General features: G+C 51.3%; 1 protein-coding gene across 1 annotated transcript in view; it reads right to left on the bottom strand.

Annotated features, from left to right (window-relative positions):
• LOC135081356 (uncharacterized) overlaps nucleotides 1–18,775 on the bottom strand; it is a 150,195-nt gene that overhangs the window by 26,129 nt on the left and 105,291 nt on the right. The window contains exons 40-52 of the mRNA XM_063976075.1: nucleotides 18,640–18,739; nucleotides 18,228–18,434; nucleotides 17,717–17,837; nucleotides 15,380–15,570; nucleotides 13,891–14,029; nucleotides 12,753–12,951; nucleotides 12,074–12,260; nucleotides 10,630–10,827; nucleotides 9,587–9,748; nucleotides 8,338–8,449; nucleotides 7,546–7,817; nucleotides 6,865–7,007; nucleotides 2,937–3,090 (exon numbers count right to left, since the gene is read on the bottom strand). Of these exons, the coding sequence (XP_063832145.1) occupies nucleotides 2,937–3,090; nucleotides 6,865–7,007; nucleotides 7,546–7,817; nucleotides 8,338–8,449; nucleotides 9,587–9,748; nucleotides 10,630–10,827; nucleotides 12,074–12,260; nucleotides 12,753–12,951; nucleotides 13,891–14,029; nucleotides 15,380–15,570; nucleotides 17,717–17,837; nucleotides 18,228–18,434; nucleotides 18,640–18,739 (2,185 nt within the window). The remainder of the gene's footprint in view (nucleotides 1–2,936; nucleotides 3,091–6,864; nucleotides 7,008–7,545; nucleotides 7,818–8,337; nucleotides 8,450–9,586; nucleotides 9,749–10,629; nucleotides 10,828–12,073; nucleotides 12,261–12,752; nucleotides 12,952–13,890; nucleotides 14,030–15,379; nucleotides 15,571–17,716; nucleotides 17,838–18,227; nucleotides 18,435–18,639; nucleotides 18,740–18,775) is intronic.

The following is an 18,775-nucleotide window of genomic DNA, read 5'->3' as shown; positions in this document are numbered from 1 at the left end:
CGCTCGATGTGACGCGCTGTGACGCCGTCACAAGCGTCAGGTGTAGTCACTGACCTGTTCCGGGAGTAGTGCAGGTACCGGGCTCGCAGCAGCGCGCGCCAGTGCTGCAGCGCGCCGCCCGTCAGCGGGCCCGCTCGATGTGACGCGCTGTGACGCCGTCACAAGCGTCAGGTGTAGTCACTGACCTGTTCCGGGAGTAGTGCAGGTACCGGGCTCGCAGCAGCGCGCGCCAGTGCTGCAGCGCGCCGCCCGTCAGCGGGCCCGCTCGATGTGACGCGCTGTGACGCCGTCACAAGCGTCAGGTGTAGTCACTGACCTGTTCCGGGAGTAGTGCAGGTATCTGGCTCGCAGCAGCGCGCGCCAGTGCTGCAGCGCGCCGCCCGTCAGCGGGCCCGCTCGATGTGACGCGCTGTGACGCCGTCACAAGCGTCAGGTGTAGTCACTGACCTGTTCCGGGAGTAGTGCAGGTACCGGGCTCGCAGCAGCGCGCGCCAGTGCTGCAGCGCGCCGCCCGTCAGCGGGCCCGCTCGATGTGACGCGCTGTGACGCCGTCACAAGCGTCAGGTGTAGTCACTGACCTGTTCCGGGAGTAGTGCAGGTACCGGGCTCGCAGCAGCGCGCGCCAGTGCTGCAGCGCGCCGCCCGTCAGCGGGCCCGCTCGATGTGACGCGCTGTGACGCCGTCACAAGCGTCAGGTGTAGTCACTGACCTGTTCCGGGAGTAGTGCAGGTATCTGGCTCGCAGCAGCGCGCGCCAGTGCTGCAGCGCGCCGCCCGTCAGCGGGCCCGCTCGATGTGACGCGCTGTGACGCCGTCACAAGCGTCAGGTGTAGTCACTGACCTGTTCCGGGAGTAGTGCAGGTATCTGGCTCGCAGCAGCGCGCGCCAGTGCTGCAGCGCGCCGCCCGTCAGCGGGCCCGCTCGATGTGACGCGCTGTGACGCCGTCACAAGCGTCAGGTGTAGTCACTGACCTGTTCCGGGAGTAGTGCAGGTATCTGGCTCGCAGCAGCGCGCGCCAGTGCTGCAGCGCGCCGCCCGTCAGCGGGCCCGCTCGATGTGACGCGCTGTGACGCCGTCACAAGCGTCAGGTGTAGTCACTGACCTGTTCCGGGAGTAGTGCAGGTACCGGGCTCGCAGCAGCGCGCGCCAGTGCTGCAGCGCGCCGCCCGTCAGCGGGCCCGCTCGATGTGACGCGCTGTGACGCCGTCACAAGCGTCAGGTGTAGTCACTGACCTGTTCCGGGAGTAGTGCAGGTATCTGGCTCGCAGCAGCGCGCGCCAGTGCTGCAGCGCGCCGCCCGTCAGCGGGCCCGCTCGATGTGACGCGCTGTGACGCCGTCACAAGCGTCAGGTGTAGTCACTGACCTGTTCCGGGAGTAGTGCAGGTACCGGGCTCGCAGCAGCGCGCGCCAGTGCTGCAGCGCGCCGCCCGTCAGCGGGCCCGCTCGATGTGACGCGCTGTGACGCCGTCACAAGCGTCAGGTGTAGTCACTGACCTGTTCCGGGAGTAGTGCAGGTATCTGGCTCGCAGCAGCGCGCGCCAGTGCTGCAGCGCGCCGCCCGTCAGCGGGCCCGCTCGATGTGACGCGCTGTGACGCCGTCACAAGCGTCAGGTGTAGTCACTGACCTGTTCCGGGAGTAGTGCAGGTACCGGGCTCGCAGCAGCGCGCGCCAGTGCTGCAGCGCGCCGCCCGTCAGCGGGCCCGCTCGATGTGACGCGCTGTGACGCCGTCACAAGCGTCAGGTGTAGTCACTGACCTGTTCCGGGAGTAGTGCAGGTACCGGGCTCGCAGCAGCGCGCGCCAGTGCTGCAGCGCGCCGCCCGTCAGCGGGCCCGCTCGATGTGACGCGCTGTGACGCCGTCACAAGCGTCAGGTGTAGTCACTGACCTGTTCCGGGAGTAGTGCAGGTATCTGGCTCGCAGCAGCGCGCGCCAGTGCTGCAGCGCGCCGCCCGTCAGCGGGCCCGCTCGATGTGACGCGCTGTGACGCCGTCACAAGCGTCAGGTGTAGTCACTGACCTGTTCCGGGAGTAGTGCAGGTACCGGGCTCGCAGCAGCGCGCGCCAGTGCTGCAGCGCGCCGCCCGTCAGCGGGCCCGCTCGATGTGACGCGCTGTGACGCCGTCACAAGCGTCAGGTGTAGTCACTGACCTGTTCCGGGAGTAGTGCAGGTACCGGGCTCGCAGCAGCGCGCGCCAGTGCTGCAGCGCGCCGCCCGTCAGCGGGCCCGCTCGATGTGACGCGCTGTGACGCCGTCACAAGCGTCAGGTGTAGTCACTGACCTGTTCCGGGAGTAGTGCAGGTATCTGGCTCGCAGCAGCGCGCGCCAGTGCTGCAGCGCGCCGCCCGTCAGCGGGCCCGCTCGATGTGACGCGCTGTGACGCCGTCACAAGCGTCAGGTGTAGTCACTGACCTGTTCCGGGAGTAGTGCAGGTATCTGGCTCGCAGCAGCGCGCGCCAGTGCTGCAGCGCGCCGCCCGTCAGCGGGCCCGCTCGATGTGACGCGCTGTGACGCCGTCACAAGCGTCAGGTGTAGTCACTGACCTGTTCCGGGAGTAGTGCAGGTACCGGGCTCGCAGCAGCGCGCGCCAGTGCTGCAGCGCGCCGCCCGTCAGCGGGCCCGCTCGATGTGACGCGCTGTGACGCCGTCACAAGCGTCAGGTGTAGTCACTGACCTGTTCCGGGAGTAGTGCAGGTACCGGGCTCGCAGCAGCGCGCGCCAGTGCTGCAGCGCGCCGCCCGTCAGCGGGCCCGCTCGATGTGACGCGCTGTGACGCCGTCACAAGCGTCAGGTGTAGTCACTGACCTGTTCCGGGAGTAGTGCAGGTACCGGGCTCGCAGCAGCGCGCGCCAGTGCTGCAGCGCGCCGCCCGTCAGCGGGCCCGCTCGATGTGACGCGCTGTGACGCCGTCACAAGCGTCAGGTGTAGTCACTGACCTGTTCCGGGAGTAGTGCAGGTACCGGGCTCGCAGCAGCGCGCGCCAGTGCTGCAGCGCGCCGCCCGTCAGCGGGCCCGTGCCGCCCACGAGCGGCGCCTCTTCAGTGCGAACACTTGATGTAGACGCACTCTTTGATGCCGATTCCTCTGGCGCTGAGAACACGCAGTAAATAAACAATTAAAAAAAAGTTACGTTTGCCTATACGAGTGTTTGCGCGCTTATGTTGGCAACAAAGAGTTCTCATGTTCTACCGTTGGTCGGAATGGTCGGGAAGATGCACGCATGTATACCAACGGTAGAACATGAGAACTCTTTGTTGCCAACATAAGCGCGCAAACAACGAGTATACGTTCAACTGCGATATACGCAGATCTCCCTCATACGAAATCTTTGTACTGGGTGCAACCAGCAGCGTGATTTTACACGCACGTGGATCAGATCCGCACATGTGCAGAAATTCAAATCACAAGAAAAATACACTTAAATCCAGTTTTCCACCAATTCGCACTTGGCACGCGAGGTAAGGTTGGCCTGAGTTCCCCTCAATTGGTTAAGTTATTAAATTAGTGCGGAAGCCCAGCGCCTCCTAGCTCGCCTCCAGCGCTGTGGAAAAGCAGAGGCAGCTGCAGGACATTATGAACCTTATGCGCGCGCCTCACCGTCCTCTATGGCGTGGCTGGTGAGCTCGGCCTGCGAGCACACGTTGTGGAACACCTGCTCCAGGCTGCTGTCCTCCAGCGAGTACAGCAGGACATTATGAACCTTATGCGCGCGCCTCACCGTCCTCTATGGCGTGGCTGGTGAGCTCGGCCTGCGAGCACACGTTGTGGAACACCTGCTCCAGGCTGCTGTCCTCCAGCGAGTACAGCAGGACATTATGAACCTTATGCGCGCGGCTCACCGTCCTCTATGGCGTGGCTGGTGAGCTCGGCCTGCGAGCACACGTTGTGGAACACCTGCTCCAGGCTGCTGTCCTCCAGCGAGTACAGCAGGACATTATGAACCTTATGCGCGCGCCTCACCGTCCTCTATGGCGTGGCTGGTGAGCTCGGCCTGCGAGCACACGTTGTGGAACACCTGCTCCAGGCTGCTGTCCTCCAGCGAGTACAGCAGGACATTATGAACCTTATGCGCGCGCCTCACCGTCCTCTATGGCGTGGCTGGTGAGCTCGGCCTGCGAGCACACGTTGTGGAACACCTGCTCCAGGCTGCTGTCCTCCAGCGAGTACAGCAGGACATTATGAACCTTATGCGCGCGCCTCACCGTCCTCTATGGCGTGGCTGGTGAGCTCGGCCTGCGAGCACACGTTGTGGAACACCTGCTCCAGGCTGCTGTCCTCCAGCGAGTACAGCAGGACATTATGAACCTTATGCGCGCGCCTCACCGTCCTCTATGGCGTGGCTGGTGAGCTCGGCCTGCGAGCACACGTTGTGGAACACCTGCTCCAGGCTGCTGTCCTCCAGCGAGTACAGCAGGACATTATGAACCTTATGCGCGCGCCTCACCGTACTCTATGGCGTGGCTGGTGAGCTCGGCCTGCGAGCACACGTTGTGGAACACCTGCTCCAGGCTGCTGTCCTCCAGCGAGTACAGCAGGACATTATGAACCTTATGCGCGCGCCTCACCGTACTCTATGGCGTGGCTGGTGAGCTCGGCCTGCGTGCACACGTTGTGGAACACCTGCTCCAGGCTGCTGTCCTCCAGCGAGTACAGCAGGACATTATGAACCTTATGCGCGCGCCTCACCGTACTCTATGGCGTGGCTGGTGAGCTCGGCCTGCGAGCACACGTTGTGGAACACCTGCTCCAGGCTGCTGTCCTCCAGCGAGTACAGCAGGACATTATGAACCTTATGCGCGCGCCTCACCGTCCTCTATGGCGTGGCTGGTGAGCTCGGCCTGCGAGCACACGTTGTGGAACACCTGCTCCAGGCTGCTGTCCTCCAGCGAGTACAGCAGGACATTATGAACCTTATGCGCGCGCCTCACCGTCCTCTATGGCGTGGCTGGTGAGCTCGGCCTGCGAGCACACGTTGTGGAACACCTGCTCCAGGCTGCTGTCCTCCAGCGAGTACAGCAGGACATTATGAACCTTATGCGCGCGGCTCACCGTCCTCTATGGCGTGGCTGGTGAGCTCGGCCTGCGAGCACACGTTGTGGAACACCTGCTCCAGGCTGCTGTCCTCCAGCGAGTACAGCAGGACATTATGAACCTTATGCGCGCGCCTCACCGTCCTCTATGGCGTGGCTGGTGAGCTCGGCCTGCGAGCACACGTTGTGGAACACCTGCTCCAGGCTGCTGTCCTCCAGCGAGTACAGCAGGACATTATGAACCTTATGCGCGCGGCTCACCGTCCTCTATGGCGTGGCTGGTGAGCTCGGCCTGCGAGCACACGTTGTGGAACACCTGCTCCAGGCTGCTGTCCTCCAGCGAGTACAGCAGGACATTATGAACCTTATGCGCGCGCCTCACCGTCCTCTATGGCGTGGCTGGTGAGCTCGGCCTGCGAGCACACGTTGTGGAACACCTGCTCCAGGCTGCTGTCCTCCAGCGAGTACAGCAGGACATTATGAACCTTATGCGCGCGGCTCACCGTCCTCTATGGCGTGGCTGGTGAGCTCGGCCTGCGAGCACACGTTGTGGAACACCTGCTCCAGGCTGCTGTCCTCCAGCGAGTACAGCAGGACATTATGAACCTTATGCGCGCGGCTCACCGTCCTCTATGGCGTGGCTGGTGAGCTCGGCCTGCGAGCACACGTTGTGGAACACCTGCTCCAGGCTGCTGTCCTCCAGCGAGTACAGCAGGACATTATGAACCTTATGCGCGCGGCTCACCGTCCTCTATGGCGTGGCTGGTGAGCTCGGCCTGCGAGCACACGTTGTGGAACACCTGCTCCAGGCTGCTGTCCTCCAGCGAGTACAGCAGGACATTATGAACCTTATGCGCGCGCCTCACCGTCCTCTATGGCGTGGCTGGTGAGCTCGGCCTGCGAGCACACGTTGTGGAACACCTGCTCCAGGCTGCTGTCCTCCAGCGAGTACAGCAGGACATTATGAACCTTATGCGCGCGGCTCACCGTCCTCTATGGCGTGGCTGGTGAGCTCGGCCTGCGAGCACACGTTGTGGAACACCTGCTCCAGGCTGCTGTCCTCCAGCGAGTACAGCAGGACATTATGAACCTTATGCGCGCGGCTCACCGTCCTCTATGGCGTGGCTGGTGAGCTCGGCCTGCGAGCACACGTTGTGGAACACCTGCTCCAGGCTGCTGTCCTCCAGCGAGTACAGCAGGACATTATGAACCTTATGCGCGCGCCTCACCGTCCTCTATGGCGTGGCTGGTGAGCTCGGCCTGCGAGCACACGTTGTGGAACACCTGCTCCAGGCTGCTGTCCTCCAGCGAGTACAGCAGGACATTATGAACCTTATGCGCGCGGCTCACCGTCCTCTATGGCGTGGCTGGTGAGCTCGGCCTGCGAGCACACGTTGTGGAACACCTGCTCCAGGCTGCTGTCCTCCAGCGAGTACAGCAGGACATTATGAACCTTATGCGCGCGGCTCACCGTCCTCTATGGCGTGGCTGGTGAGCTCGGCCTGCGAGCACACGTTGTGGAACACCTGCTCCAGGCTGCTGTCCTCCAGCGAGTACAGCAGGACATTATGAACCTTATGCGCGCGGCTCACCGTCCTCTATGGCGTGGCTGGTGAGCTCGGCCTGCGAGCACACGTTGTGGAACACCTGCTCCAGGCTGCTGTCCTCCAGCGAGTACAGCAGGACATTATGAACCTTATGCGCGCGGCTCACCGTCCTCTATGGCGTGGCTGGTGAGCTCGGCCTGCGAGCACACGTTGTGGAACACCTGCTCCAGGCTGCTGTCCTCCAGCGAGTACAGCAGGACATTATGAACCTTATGCGCGCGGCTCACCGTCCTCTATGGCGTGGCTGGTGAGCTCGGCCTGCGAGCACACGTTGTGGAACACCTGCTCCAGGCTGCTGCACTCCAGCGAGTAGTCGCGGAAGCCCAGCGCCTCCTGGCTCGATTCCAGTGATGTGCATAGTTTGAGGAAGCTAAGAAACAAAACGCCAATATTTCAGGTTATAAAACAATTTGAAGTTAGACATTCATGAGCCAAAGACTGACTTTTTACCATGTTTTCTCACGGGAAGATCAAATCTATTGCTTATAGTGTACTTGACTCATAAAGGACAATCAAAATTTATCCATTACATGCAGGTTGATTATGACTAAAGCCTGGTCCGTGAGCACGTAGAATTTTGTCCAATGACCCCAAGCTACCCATTCTTATCACTCGCGCGTAATTATATTGCTGTCGCGACTGTGCGACGCGCGCCCGCAGTGAGTGTGCGAGCGCAACAGCAACATAATTACGCGCGAGCGATAAGGATGGGTAGCTTGGGGTCACTGGTCAAAATTCTACGTGCTCACAGACCAGGCTTTAGCTATACACAAGATTAAGATTTATGGAAAAACAGCAACTAAATTCAAAATCAAAAAAATTACATTGAATTTAATTGGTACTTATGTTATAATTACAACCACATACATAGCACGCCCCTTCATGTGCGTCCCTACTTGTATACTCACTCGTTATTCAGTCCATTGGCATCAAAGAAGGGCAGCGACAACTCTACATCCAGCCCATTGATCTCCAGCAAGTTAGCATTGGCTATGGCCTCCCGGACTACACTCAGCAGCCGTTTGCTGCGCTCGTGTAGGCACGCGTCGGCGTCGGTGTCGGCGTCGGCGATTATGTCGGCGTCGGCGTCGGTTGTGTCGGCGTACGACACGCACAGCTTGTAGCCGTTGCCGAGCGAGCGCTTTATCTCGATGGGCGAGCCGGAGGTGTGGACTTGGCCCTGGATATTTATTCGCGTCAATGGTAAAATAATTGCCACTTTATCATGATTTGCAAAAAAGTAATATATAATTTTTTGTACTAATTGTCAGCATGACATAATAATATTGTGTCGAATTAATAGCGAACAAAAATACGAAGAAACGTGTATATTGCATTGCGTTTGACATGGTACTATGTCATGTAAGGAACCCCTTTAGTGATGAACTACACTGAACTGTCCCACCAACCAAACTCATTGGCAGGGAGGCGACACCATCGTTTAACTTCAAGTTTTCAATATGACAAATCGGAAACAGCGATCCGGTATTGACGGTGGCACCCCCTGTCAATGTCACGGGTGGGACAGTTCATTGTATTGGGTCTATACATACATAGATTGAAAGTATTTATGTATCTCAAAACAGGTAAAAAAAAAGAAAGAAAAAGTTACCGATGCGTTATGGGAGTTTCAACATACTTCTGAACTTTATCACCTTGTGTCAAGGTCCAACAACGCAGTTTGCCAAATGACTACCGACCTTGTGCATGATGACGATCTGGTCGCTGAGCAGCTCGGCCTCGTCCAGGTGGTGCGTGGTGAGCAGCACTGTGCGCTCTTCCTTCAGCTTCACGATCATCGACCAGATGTCCCTGTTGGATTCATTAACTGTTAGACTGAGGCCCGCCATACACGGACAGCTCGAGCAGTTAGTCAGTGATCAACATACACGGACCACACAGCTCAAGCAGTCGGTGTATGGCTGGTGACTGCTAGACCGCACGATGAAAATTCACCGTACTGTCGACCGCCCGAATCAGTTGCAACTGCTCGAGCGGTTCGTGTATGTGCGTCCATAGAACTCTGCAGTTCACTGTGCAGTCGCAGCTTGAAGCTGTCGATTCTGACTGCTTCAAGCGGTCCGGCCTAAGAGCTGGTGAACGCCAGACTAGCTTTTGAGGGTAACTCCCAAAGCCACGATGACCCAAACTTCATGATGCACCAACATTCTTACCTATATTGGGAGCATACGCTGGCAAACTTTTATAAAATGACGTAGGGCTGGCTTTCACTAGCTCTTAGTCTATGATTTATCAACTTGGTGTTATGTAAAAATCGAATATAAATAGGTATAACATGAAAGTGAGAAATAAAGTGGAATTTTTTACCGTACCAGTCGATATGTGGTGGTAGGATAATTTTTATTTGAGAAGTGTATAAAGATACTTTAAAAAAGCCCTATGCATGTAATTCATTTGAGGGGTTTCCCATCTTTGAGCTTTCAGTACATACATCCCGTTATACAGGGTGTCCCAGAATGGGTGAATCAAACTGATAGGGGAGGTAGCTCTACTAATGCACGATCCCAAAAAAATATGAAAAAAATTTTTGAGTTCGGATTTTTTTTTAAATAAAGTGTAGTCATTATTTTCAAAAGTTTGTTTACAAATAAACAAAGCGATCATGTACAATTAATATTAGTAACAAAAAAAGTACAAATAAACTCCAAACGCAGCAATTATAGCCAGATACTTAGGCAAAGCTGATTTATTTTCACTTTAAAAAAAAAATTTTTTTTTCCTTAAGCGTTTCCTTAATTTTTTTTCATATTTTTTTGGTACATTAGTAGAGCTACCTCCCCTATCAGTTTTTTTCACCCATTCTGGGACACCCTGTATACTTAAAGCTCAGAAGAGAAGGCCAGCGCCACGCACACGCGCCGCCGCGTGCCGCCTGACAAGCGGCAAGCTGGCTGCTCGCTCCCGGGCCCAGTTGTGATGTATACTGACCGGCGGTGCGAGGGGTCGACGCCGGCGGTGGGCTCGTCCAGCGACACGAGGTGCGGCCGGCCCACGAAGGCCAGCGCCACGCACACGCGCCGCCGCGTGCCGCCTGACAAGCGGCAAGCTGGCTCCTCGCTCACAGGGCCCAGGTTCAATACTCGGAGCATGCTGCAAAATAATTACCTTTTAAAGCCTGGTCCGTGAGCACGTAGAATCCCGTCCAATGACCCCAAGCTGCCCATCCTTGTCGCTCGCACGTAATTATGTTGCTGTCGCGCTCGCACACTCACTGCGGGCGCCCGTCGCACAGTCGCGACAGCAATATAATTACGCGCGAGCGACAAGGATGGGTAGCTTGGGGTTATTGGACGGGATTCTACGTGCTCACGGACCAGGCTTTAGTTTAGCTTGTGTTGATACAAGGGGAGAACTAGCAGGTTAATTCTGAAGCGAAGAGAAGACGAGGAAAGACACGAGTGAAGAGAAAACGAGAGGAGAGAAGATGTGAGCGAGCGTAAGGCAGAGCGGAGCGGAGAAGTGTTCCGAATAACCAGATTTCATTATTCAGGAATCTAGGAAGTCTGGTTGGATCCGCACCATCTTGATAGAAACCGAGCTTTCTTGAAGCGATGCGAAGCGATCTTGACAGCTGTATCGCATCTCGGCCACACAGCCTAAGTCCTACCAACAACATCACCGTTAATTCAAATTCTACACAAAAATAAGACCACCCGACACATTTCTTCTCGTTTCTACTCGATTTGTTTCCACTGAAGAGATTTATTGGCATAAACGAAATTATTCAGAACACATCTCGTTTCCTCTCTCCCACCTTGGTGGAAAACTGTCTTTTGTTTTAATTCTGAAGAGGATCTCTCGAAGATGAAACACTTGTAGGACTAGCAAATTTATTTATTTATTTATAAGCTGCTTAAAGGCTCACAGAAAATACTGTTCTTAGTCCACCTGAACAATTGGAGAAAACTTTCAGGGTGAAACTTTATCCAGCAATAGAATAAGAGTACAACAAAGTGCATATAAAAACTTACCTCTCCACCTCATCCTGCACTTCCTCCAACGCCTTGCCACTCTTAAGCTGCGCGTAGAGCGCGACGTGCTCGCGCGCGCTGAGCTGCTCGTATAGCACGTCGCGCTGCGGGCACGCGCCCACGCGCACTGCACGCGCGCTCTCCGCGCGCACCACCACGTGCCCGGCGTTAGGGGACAACATACCCGTCAGGATCTTGCTATAAAAGTTAGATAAAAACTCATAAAACATTAAGCATTAAGTCCGCCACTGTACAGTTGTATGTGCAAAAGTATAAATAAATAAAACTCATTTTTTTTTGCAAATAGGCTTTTAAAAAGCACTTTTACACGTCCCAGTATTAACCCTACCACTGCTTCGGGACAATAAATGGGCCAATGCGGAGAAGAAGCAGCAGATAGAGATATAAAACGCGCTACCAATGAAAACTATCACGGTACAACGCAGCAAGAAGAAATTTGAAGCACATTAAAATTTAATTGAACAGATAAAATAAACCCTAAAAACATAATTTGGAAGTGTCATAAGTTTTTGACAAACATAAATTATTTGATCATTTACCAGATAACCAGGAAGAGAAAGCTACTGGTAATCAAGAAGCGAGAGCAACTGGTAACCAGGAGAAGAGAGCTACTGGTAACCAATAGGAGAGAGCCTCTAGTAACTAGCAAGGGAGAGCCACTGGTGACCAGCAGGAGAGCCACTGGTGACCAACAGGAGAGAGCCACTGGTAATCAGGAGGAGAGAGCCACTAGTAACCAGGAGGAGAGAGCCTCTAGTAACTAGCAGAAAAGAACCTCTAGTAACTAGCAGGAGAGAGCCACTGGTAACCAGCAAGTGAGAGCCACAGGTGACCAGCAGGAGAGAGCCACTGGCGACCAGTAGGAGAGAACTTCTAGTAACTAGCAGGAGAGAGCCACTGGTAACCAGGAGGAGAGCCACTGGTAACCAGGAGCAGAGAGCCACTAGTAACCTAGAGATAGCCACTGGTGACCAGCAAGTGAGAGCCACTGGTGACCAGCAGGAGAGCCACTCACATGAGCGTGGTCTTGCCGGCGCCGTTGTGCCCCAGCAGCGTGGTGACCTGCCCCTTGTGCAGCTCCATGGACACGTCGAGCGCCAGCCGCGAGCCGCACCACTTGTTACATTGACGATGCTGACGCCGCCAATGAGGTGAGAGCCACTGGTGACCAGCGGGAGAGAACCTCTAGTAACTAGCAGGAGATAGCCACTGGTAACCAGCAAGTGAGAGCCACTGGTGACCAGCAGGACAGAGCCACTGGCGACCAGTAGGAGAGAACTTCTAGTAACTAGCAGGAGAGAGCCACTGGTAACCAAGAGGAGAGCCACTGGTAACCAGGAGCAGAGAGCCACTAGTAACCTAGAGATAGCCACTGGTAACCAGGAAGTAAGAGCCACTGGTGACCAACAGGAGAGCCACTCACATGAGCGTGGTCTTGCCGGCGCCGTTGTGCCCCAGCAGCGTGGTGACCTGCCCCTTGTGTAGCTCCATGGACACGTTGTCGAGTGCCAGCCGCGAGCCGTACCACTTGGTGACGTTGATGATGCTAACGCCAGCTTTTTCGTCTGTTGTGGTGCAGTATGTGATGTTGCTTTGGAGAGTTTTGAGACCTGGAATGGACAAATATTTTTTTTTATTTCGCCCGAGGCACTTTTCTTCCCTACTGACCCATTTTTAAAACCCTTTTCTCATTGTCGTCTCAGTTGTCAAGAAAAAATATTTAAAAAATCAATCCAGCGACTCAGTCAAGGCGCTGGACGCAGGCCGCTACCAACCGCGCAACATGGAAAGCATTGGAAGAGGCCTATGTTCAGCAGTGGACGTCCTATGGCTGAGATGATGATGAATCCAGCGACTTGGCCCCTGGAAAGAGCTAAAAGTGGGCTAAATCGCTTGCGTCTTCCAGTTGGAGCAGTTGTAAGACCAGACGGAACATGCTGTAAGTAGCATCGGCCAGCTCGTCAACACACGTCTTAAATCAAAGAGTTACCAACAACCAATCATTGATTTTTGTTTGAGTGGAAAATTAGACGAAGTACTAGATACAACAAATTATTTCTCAGACATGCAGGATCAGAAAAACGAATCAAAATGCTACTCACCAAAGAACCGATCAATAAGGTAGCCGATCACGAAGTAAATGACCGCGTCGACGATCATCATGACGGCGGCCAGCCCGATGCTGACGTCATCGTCGTCGGTGACGTCCCACAAGCCTGCGAAGTGCGCGCCCGTGCCCGCTGCTTCCAACCGCGCCACGTGTAGGAACGCGTAGGATAGCGCTGACGACATGGACAGGCACTGGAAGAAAGAAACAAATAAAACATACAATGGAAGAGAAACTAAACTGAGCAGTGCCACCCTGTGTCGTACAGCGATGCCCATCTCAATGGGACCCCACTCAGCATGCCGTGGCCTATGGCGAGGAAGGCCACGACACTGGTTTTCAGTGTGCCCCATGGAACATTCATCATAAAGTGCCACCATTACCAAATTTTTAGTAATAAGTTCACAAGTTTGAAAATCACCTTAAAATCATTTTATTAGATTTTCCAAATGCTATCAAAGATGAAATATTTTTTCGCAATTTCTTAGCACCAGTGATTATGATGCTTTATTTATATTGATGCGAAAGGACCAACTAATATTTGGCATTTGTATGCGTGCTCTGGTCCTCTTCAAGGCAAGAAAAATCAAGTGTAATTGCAGTCAAATACTTGTCTTGTTTTGCGTAAAAAAAAGGAATATCTTTGATATTTTGACAAAATGAATTAAAATGTAGCATTTTTCTTTCGCATATTTCAAGACCTATTTCATTTATATTCTAAAGGTGGTTTCGACCAAACAAGAGTATAGATGACCCACGTTGAACTGTCCCACCAAACTCAATGACAGGGGGGCGCTACCATCGTTCAACTATATGGTTTCAAACATGGCAAAAATCAGAACCAGCGATCCGGTATTGACGGTGGCGCCCCACTGTCAATGTCATGCATAGGACAGTTCAGTATTTTGGAACTATAAATATTAATCTCAGAATAAATCGTCAGTTTTGACATATTTCCCATACTGAAACTGTCAATGTGCCAGTTTTATCAGGAGTTATTCTCGGATAAAAGTTTGGTCGAATCGGGCCTAAAGCAGTGTGGTCAATAAACCAAAGTCGCATCACATACAAGAAAGAAAAAAAGAAAGAAAGAAAAGTATTTATTCGATGATGTTATGTCAGTGTGTACTCACGATGAGGATCTTGGCGGCGCGCGAGATGACGGCCTCGAGCGACAGGATGAGCACGAAGGGCATGAAGCTCACGAGGTAGGCGACGGCGCCGCACACCGCCGCCGAGCTCGCCGAGCTGAACAGCTTCGACATCATGTAGCTGCGGAGATATAGGTAAAGCCCGGTCTGTGAGCACGTAGACTTTTGTCCAATGACCCCTAGCTACCCATCCTTATCGCTCGCGAGTAATTATATTGCAGTCGCGACTGTGCGACGCGCGCCCGCAGTGAGTGTGCGAGCGCGATAGCAACATAATTACGCGCGAGCCATAAGGATGGGTAACTTGGGGTCATTGGACCAAATTCTACGTGCTCACAGACCAGACTATACATAGTTTCAATGTGTGTTTTGAGTGAACCTGTGAGAACTATGAGCGGAGGGGACATACTAAAATGGATGATAGAGCCATCTACGAAGACGCGCCCCACCAATTTTTGGTCGAGGGAGCGCGGGGTTTGATCCGAGCAATCCGAGCGTCATTAATGTAGTGTGCGTGTGCACTCATGGATAATTAGCGTGTACCGATAACACTCAAACATTAACGGAAGAATGGTGGAGCGCGTCTTCGTGGATGGCATTATCTATATGTAGACTAATAAGAAATCAAGATGGACTGTATTCCACAGTTATTTGCTAGTCCCCGCCTTTATGGGAAGACCGCGTTGCTAGTCCGATAGCGGTCGGGAGACTGTGTCGGCGTCGGGCACCTACGGTTGTACCTGCAACGTGTGCCCACTAAATGATCGCCGATGGGGACCGATGATACCTGATAAGTGCCTAACGCCCGTTTTCACCATCAATCCCTAATATTTAAGTAACCCATAGGAACAAAATGCCTGTTAAGTGTTACCATAGGGTCACTTAAAAATTAGGGATTGATGGTGAAAACGGGCATTACTATCTGCATGACCCGTGGTTGACTGGCAGAAAATCGCACATACACACACATACACACACACACACAATCACTACAAACACACCACTCATACACATGCTTATTTATTATTGTTATTTTTTTGTTTATTTCCAATTTTTTTTTTAAATATGTTTGTTAAATTGATTTTCAAAATTACCATTTGCGATAAATAACTTTATATAGCTTAAGTGTGGGCACTGGCTCCTGTAACACAGGTACATACACCTAGCACAGGAGTCAGGGGTTTCGCAATTTTATACTGTACTTGTTTTTATGTCAATAAAGTTATCTACTATATAAAAATAAGTCCGGTTTTCCTCCCTGACGCTATAACTCCAGAACGCACGAACCGATTTCCACGGTTTTGCATTCGTTGGAAAGGTCTCGGGCTCCGTGAGGTTTATAGCAAAGAAAATTCAGGAAAAATTTCAACAGAAAAGCGGGAAGGGGGTAAAACGGGATCCACGCGTACGAAGTCGCGGGCGGCCGCTAGTTATTTATTATTTATTTAGAGAATGCCATCCCCCGGCTCACCAGAAGCACAGCACGGCCGCGGCAAAGGCGGCGGCAAGCGCGAGCACGAGCGCGGGCGCTGTGCGCGCCAGCACGCCGCCCGCGCACAGCACCAGCGCCGCGCCCGCCATCGCCGCCAGCGCCTCCAACGCGCTCCACAGGAACCACGACAGCGTCTGCCAGCGGAGCTCCACGCCCATCACGTGCATCAGCTGCCAATATAATAAATCGCTATAGCACAGAATAATAATAAGTACTACGTACAGAAGTTTTACTTCGCGAAGGTATTTAAAAAAATGTATGCTCAATGTCATTAACGATATGGTGTAATTTAGCCTGTCTCAAGAGTCAAGCACCATTTTGTTGACAAACGTCAGTGATCGGCACTGCGCCGAAGTTATAGGGCTGACTTCGGTAAAATGATGTGACGTGAGGAGCCAAACTGCGGAAAATGGCGGAGGAAATACATGATTTAGCATGAATTATCATAAACAATATTAACTACTTATTTACCTCTCAGTGTCTTGAGGCAACTTAAAAAAGTACATTCTGTGTTTTTATTATTATTTAGGCAGTTAAATACGGCACAGTATTTAGTACACCATTTTCTTTATTTTCTTCCATCATACACAAGAATACGCGTGCGTGAGTCAATGTTCGCTCGTATGTGATTGTCATCGTGCCATCGTGCGTGTTTTGTTTTCGATGTAAACTCGCGCAGATGAACAGGCCTGGCTATACAGTGTGAGTCACGTTAAAGTGTACATATGAAAATAGATGAAACTTTACCTATTTTTATCGACAAAAAAGTGGTCAAAAAATTTTTGAGATTTTTTTTTATTTTTTATAGATTTTTTTTTCTTCCAATTACTTATTGTAAAGAAAACGTAATAACTTTTAAACTAAGCGGTATATCCTGATAAAATAAAAACAGTAATAATGCTAAATAACATGCGATACTAAAAAAATACATAAAATATACAAAAAAGGCCAACAAATAATAAAAAATGATACTTTTTGAAAAAAAAAATGCTTTTAAATTCGTGTTTTTTTGGTTATTTGATAAATTTCTCCAGAAAATGCCCCTATAACAGGTGGTTTTTATTACTTTGTATTATTCTCTATCGTATTATCTTTGTAAAACCAAAAATCGCATGTCTCTATCCCTATTACAACATTTGCTATGATCGTTTGAACAAAGGCCTGCCACAACATTATTCTCCGCTACAGGTAGAGACAATTTTAATTTTAACTAAAATGCTTATTTTACTTCGAAATCTTTTGTTTTTATTTGAAATCTAACTTGTCTTTATCAAAATTACAAATCTAGAGCCATTTTCAGTTTCGTTGTTAACGAAGCGTTGAATGGCGCGCCCGGAGAGGCTTAGTTCAAACGATCATTGCAAACGTTGTGATAGGGATAGAGACATGCGATTTTTGGTTTTACAAAGGTAATACGATGGAGAATAATACAAAGTAATAAAAACCACCGGATATGGGGGCATTTTTTGGAGAAATTTATCAAATAACCAAAAAAACACGAATTTAAAAGCACTTTTTTTTCAAAAAGTATCATTTTTTATTATTTGTTGGCCTTTTTTGTGTATTTTATGTATTTTTTTAGTATCGCCTGTTATTTAGCATTATTACTGTTTTTATTTTATCAGGATATACCGCTTAGTTTAAAAGTTATTACGTTTTCTTTACAAAAAGTAATTGGAAGAAAAAAAATTCTATAAAAAATTAAAAAAAAATCTCTAAAATTTTTTGACCTCTTTTTTGTCGATGAAAATAGGTCTAGTTTCATCTATTTTCATATGTACACTTTAACGTGACTCACACTGTAGTAACAACACCAGCAATAAGGTAACCGAAAATCTTGGCGCCCGCCCCAGCAGACGACGCTGCGAGCTACCAGTCTGATTGCGATCACGAATGTAGCAGCACAGCCGGCCACGCACGCACGCTATTGCGAACGCGGGGAAATCTAGAGCTGCTGGACCTGCCTGCTACCAGCTGCTACGAAAAGTGTACGACAGGACCGATTGTTGTGAAAATCCTTGGGAAGAAGCCACACGGTGCGGTGCGATGCAATCGCGGCGCGCATCGCAAGCAGAGTACTCATCTAGCCGTATAATGTATCTGCTCGCGCGTGGTTCGCAGGGAGCGCAGCGACCTGCCGAGTGGCGGTATTACTGCGAGCATAAAGGCGGCTTGCAGTAGGATCCAGGAGCTCGCAGCCAGATACACGATGACCGTGGACGAGCCGTACTCACTTGAAGGTTGGTTACGTTACATGCTACGTTACGTGCTACATGGCAGGTGAGTACCCTACCTCAGGTTATAATATGTACTTACCATAGTGTTACCAGACTCTTTGTCGGCCACGACGAATCGTACAACCGAGGCTACGGTGAACAGCATCGAGAAGAAGAACGCCACGATCAGCGCCTGCGACTCGTACAGAGACGTTTGGAAGCTGCAATAAAAGAAGCTGACTATTGAAGAGTTCAAGCACAAACTCAAATAAAAGCACAAACTCAAGAAAGGTTCTAGAAAAGTAGTAGACAAAAATATCTTAAGGTAGCGCATAAGCAACCTTTATTTAGAACATAGGAGCACCTGGAAATGGGCAGCATGAGACCGGTCATTGAAGAAAACTTTGGAGGACATCTTTGTCCAGCAGTGAATAATATACAGCAGTGAATGTTCTTTAGCTACATGGTTCGTAGGAAAAATTATATTGTTTTAAAGTTTATAGTGTCATTATGTCATAATTGTATTATACCCCTGTAATTCTTATATGAACTTTTTTTGGTCCATGAATACACAATGAACTTATTATTAAGCGAACGAAACCTAAACTCACAAGTCCTTCCTATAGCAGGGGTAGGGCACCTGCTGCGTGTACACGGCCCAGTCAGGGTCCCCTCCTGTGGCTTCCCTCTTGCTCCTCCGGGAGGCGTTCCTGGCAAGCTGGATGATAGCGGAGTCCACCAGGTCTTGGATCTGCACGAAGCCGCGGAAGTAACGCAGGTCTTCGAGGAACGAGGACTCGGGACCGGGGATCCACAGGCTGGAGAACATAATTTCGTGGTTTCATGTAGTTTATTTACATAAACTATCATGTATTATAATTACACTTAATAATAACATCCTTCCTGAAAAAAAGGTCACGCAACTGTTTGATTTTGTATCAAAATAAAATTCAAATAAAATACAGTCAATGAAATTAATATTTTGGAGCTTTGAATGATTATTATAGACAAATGTTAACTTACTAGTTCTTCATTCTCCTGGTCGTTGGAGTGTTTTCTATGTCCATCCGGATTTTATATTCAATGTTTGTGAAAGACTCGTCGGTATTCAGGAACACTAGGCCTAAAAAATAAAAATATTATTCATAATATTTTAATC

The sequence above is a fragment of the Ostrinia nubilalis genome, chromosome 19, assembly GCF_963855985.1.
Source record: "Ostrinia nubilalis chromosome 19, ilOstNubi1.1, whole genome shotgun sequence".
Lineage (NCBI taxonomy): Eukaryota > Metazoa > Arthropoda > Insecta > Lepidoptera > Crambidae > Ostrinia > Ostrinia nubilalis.
Note: the sequence above shows the minus strand (reverse complement) of the source record. Positions and strands in the feature narration are given on the sequence as shown.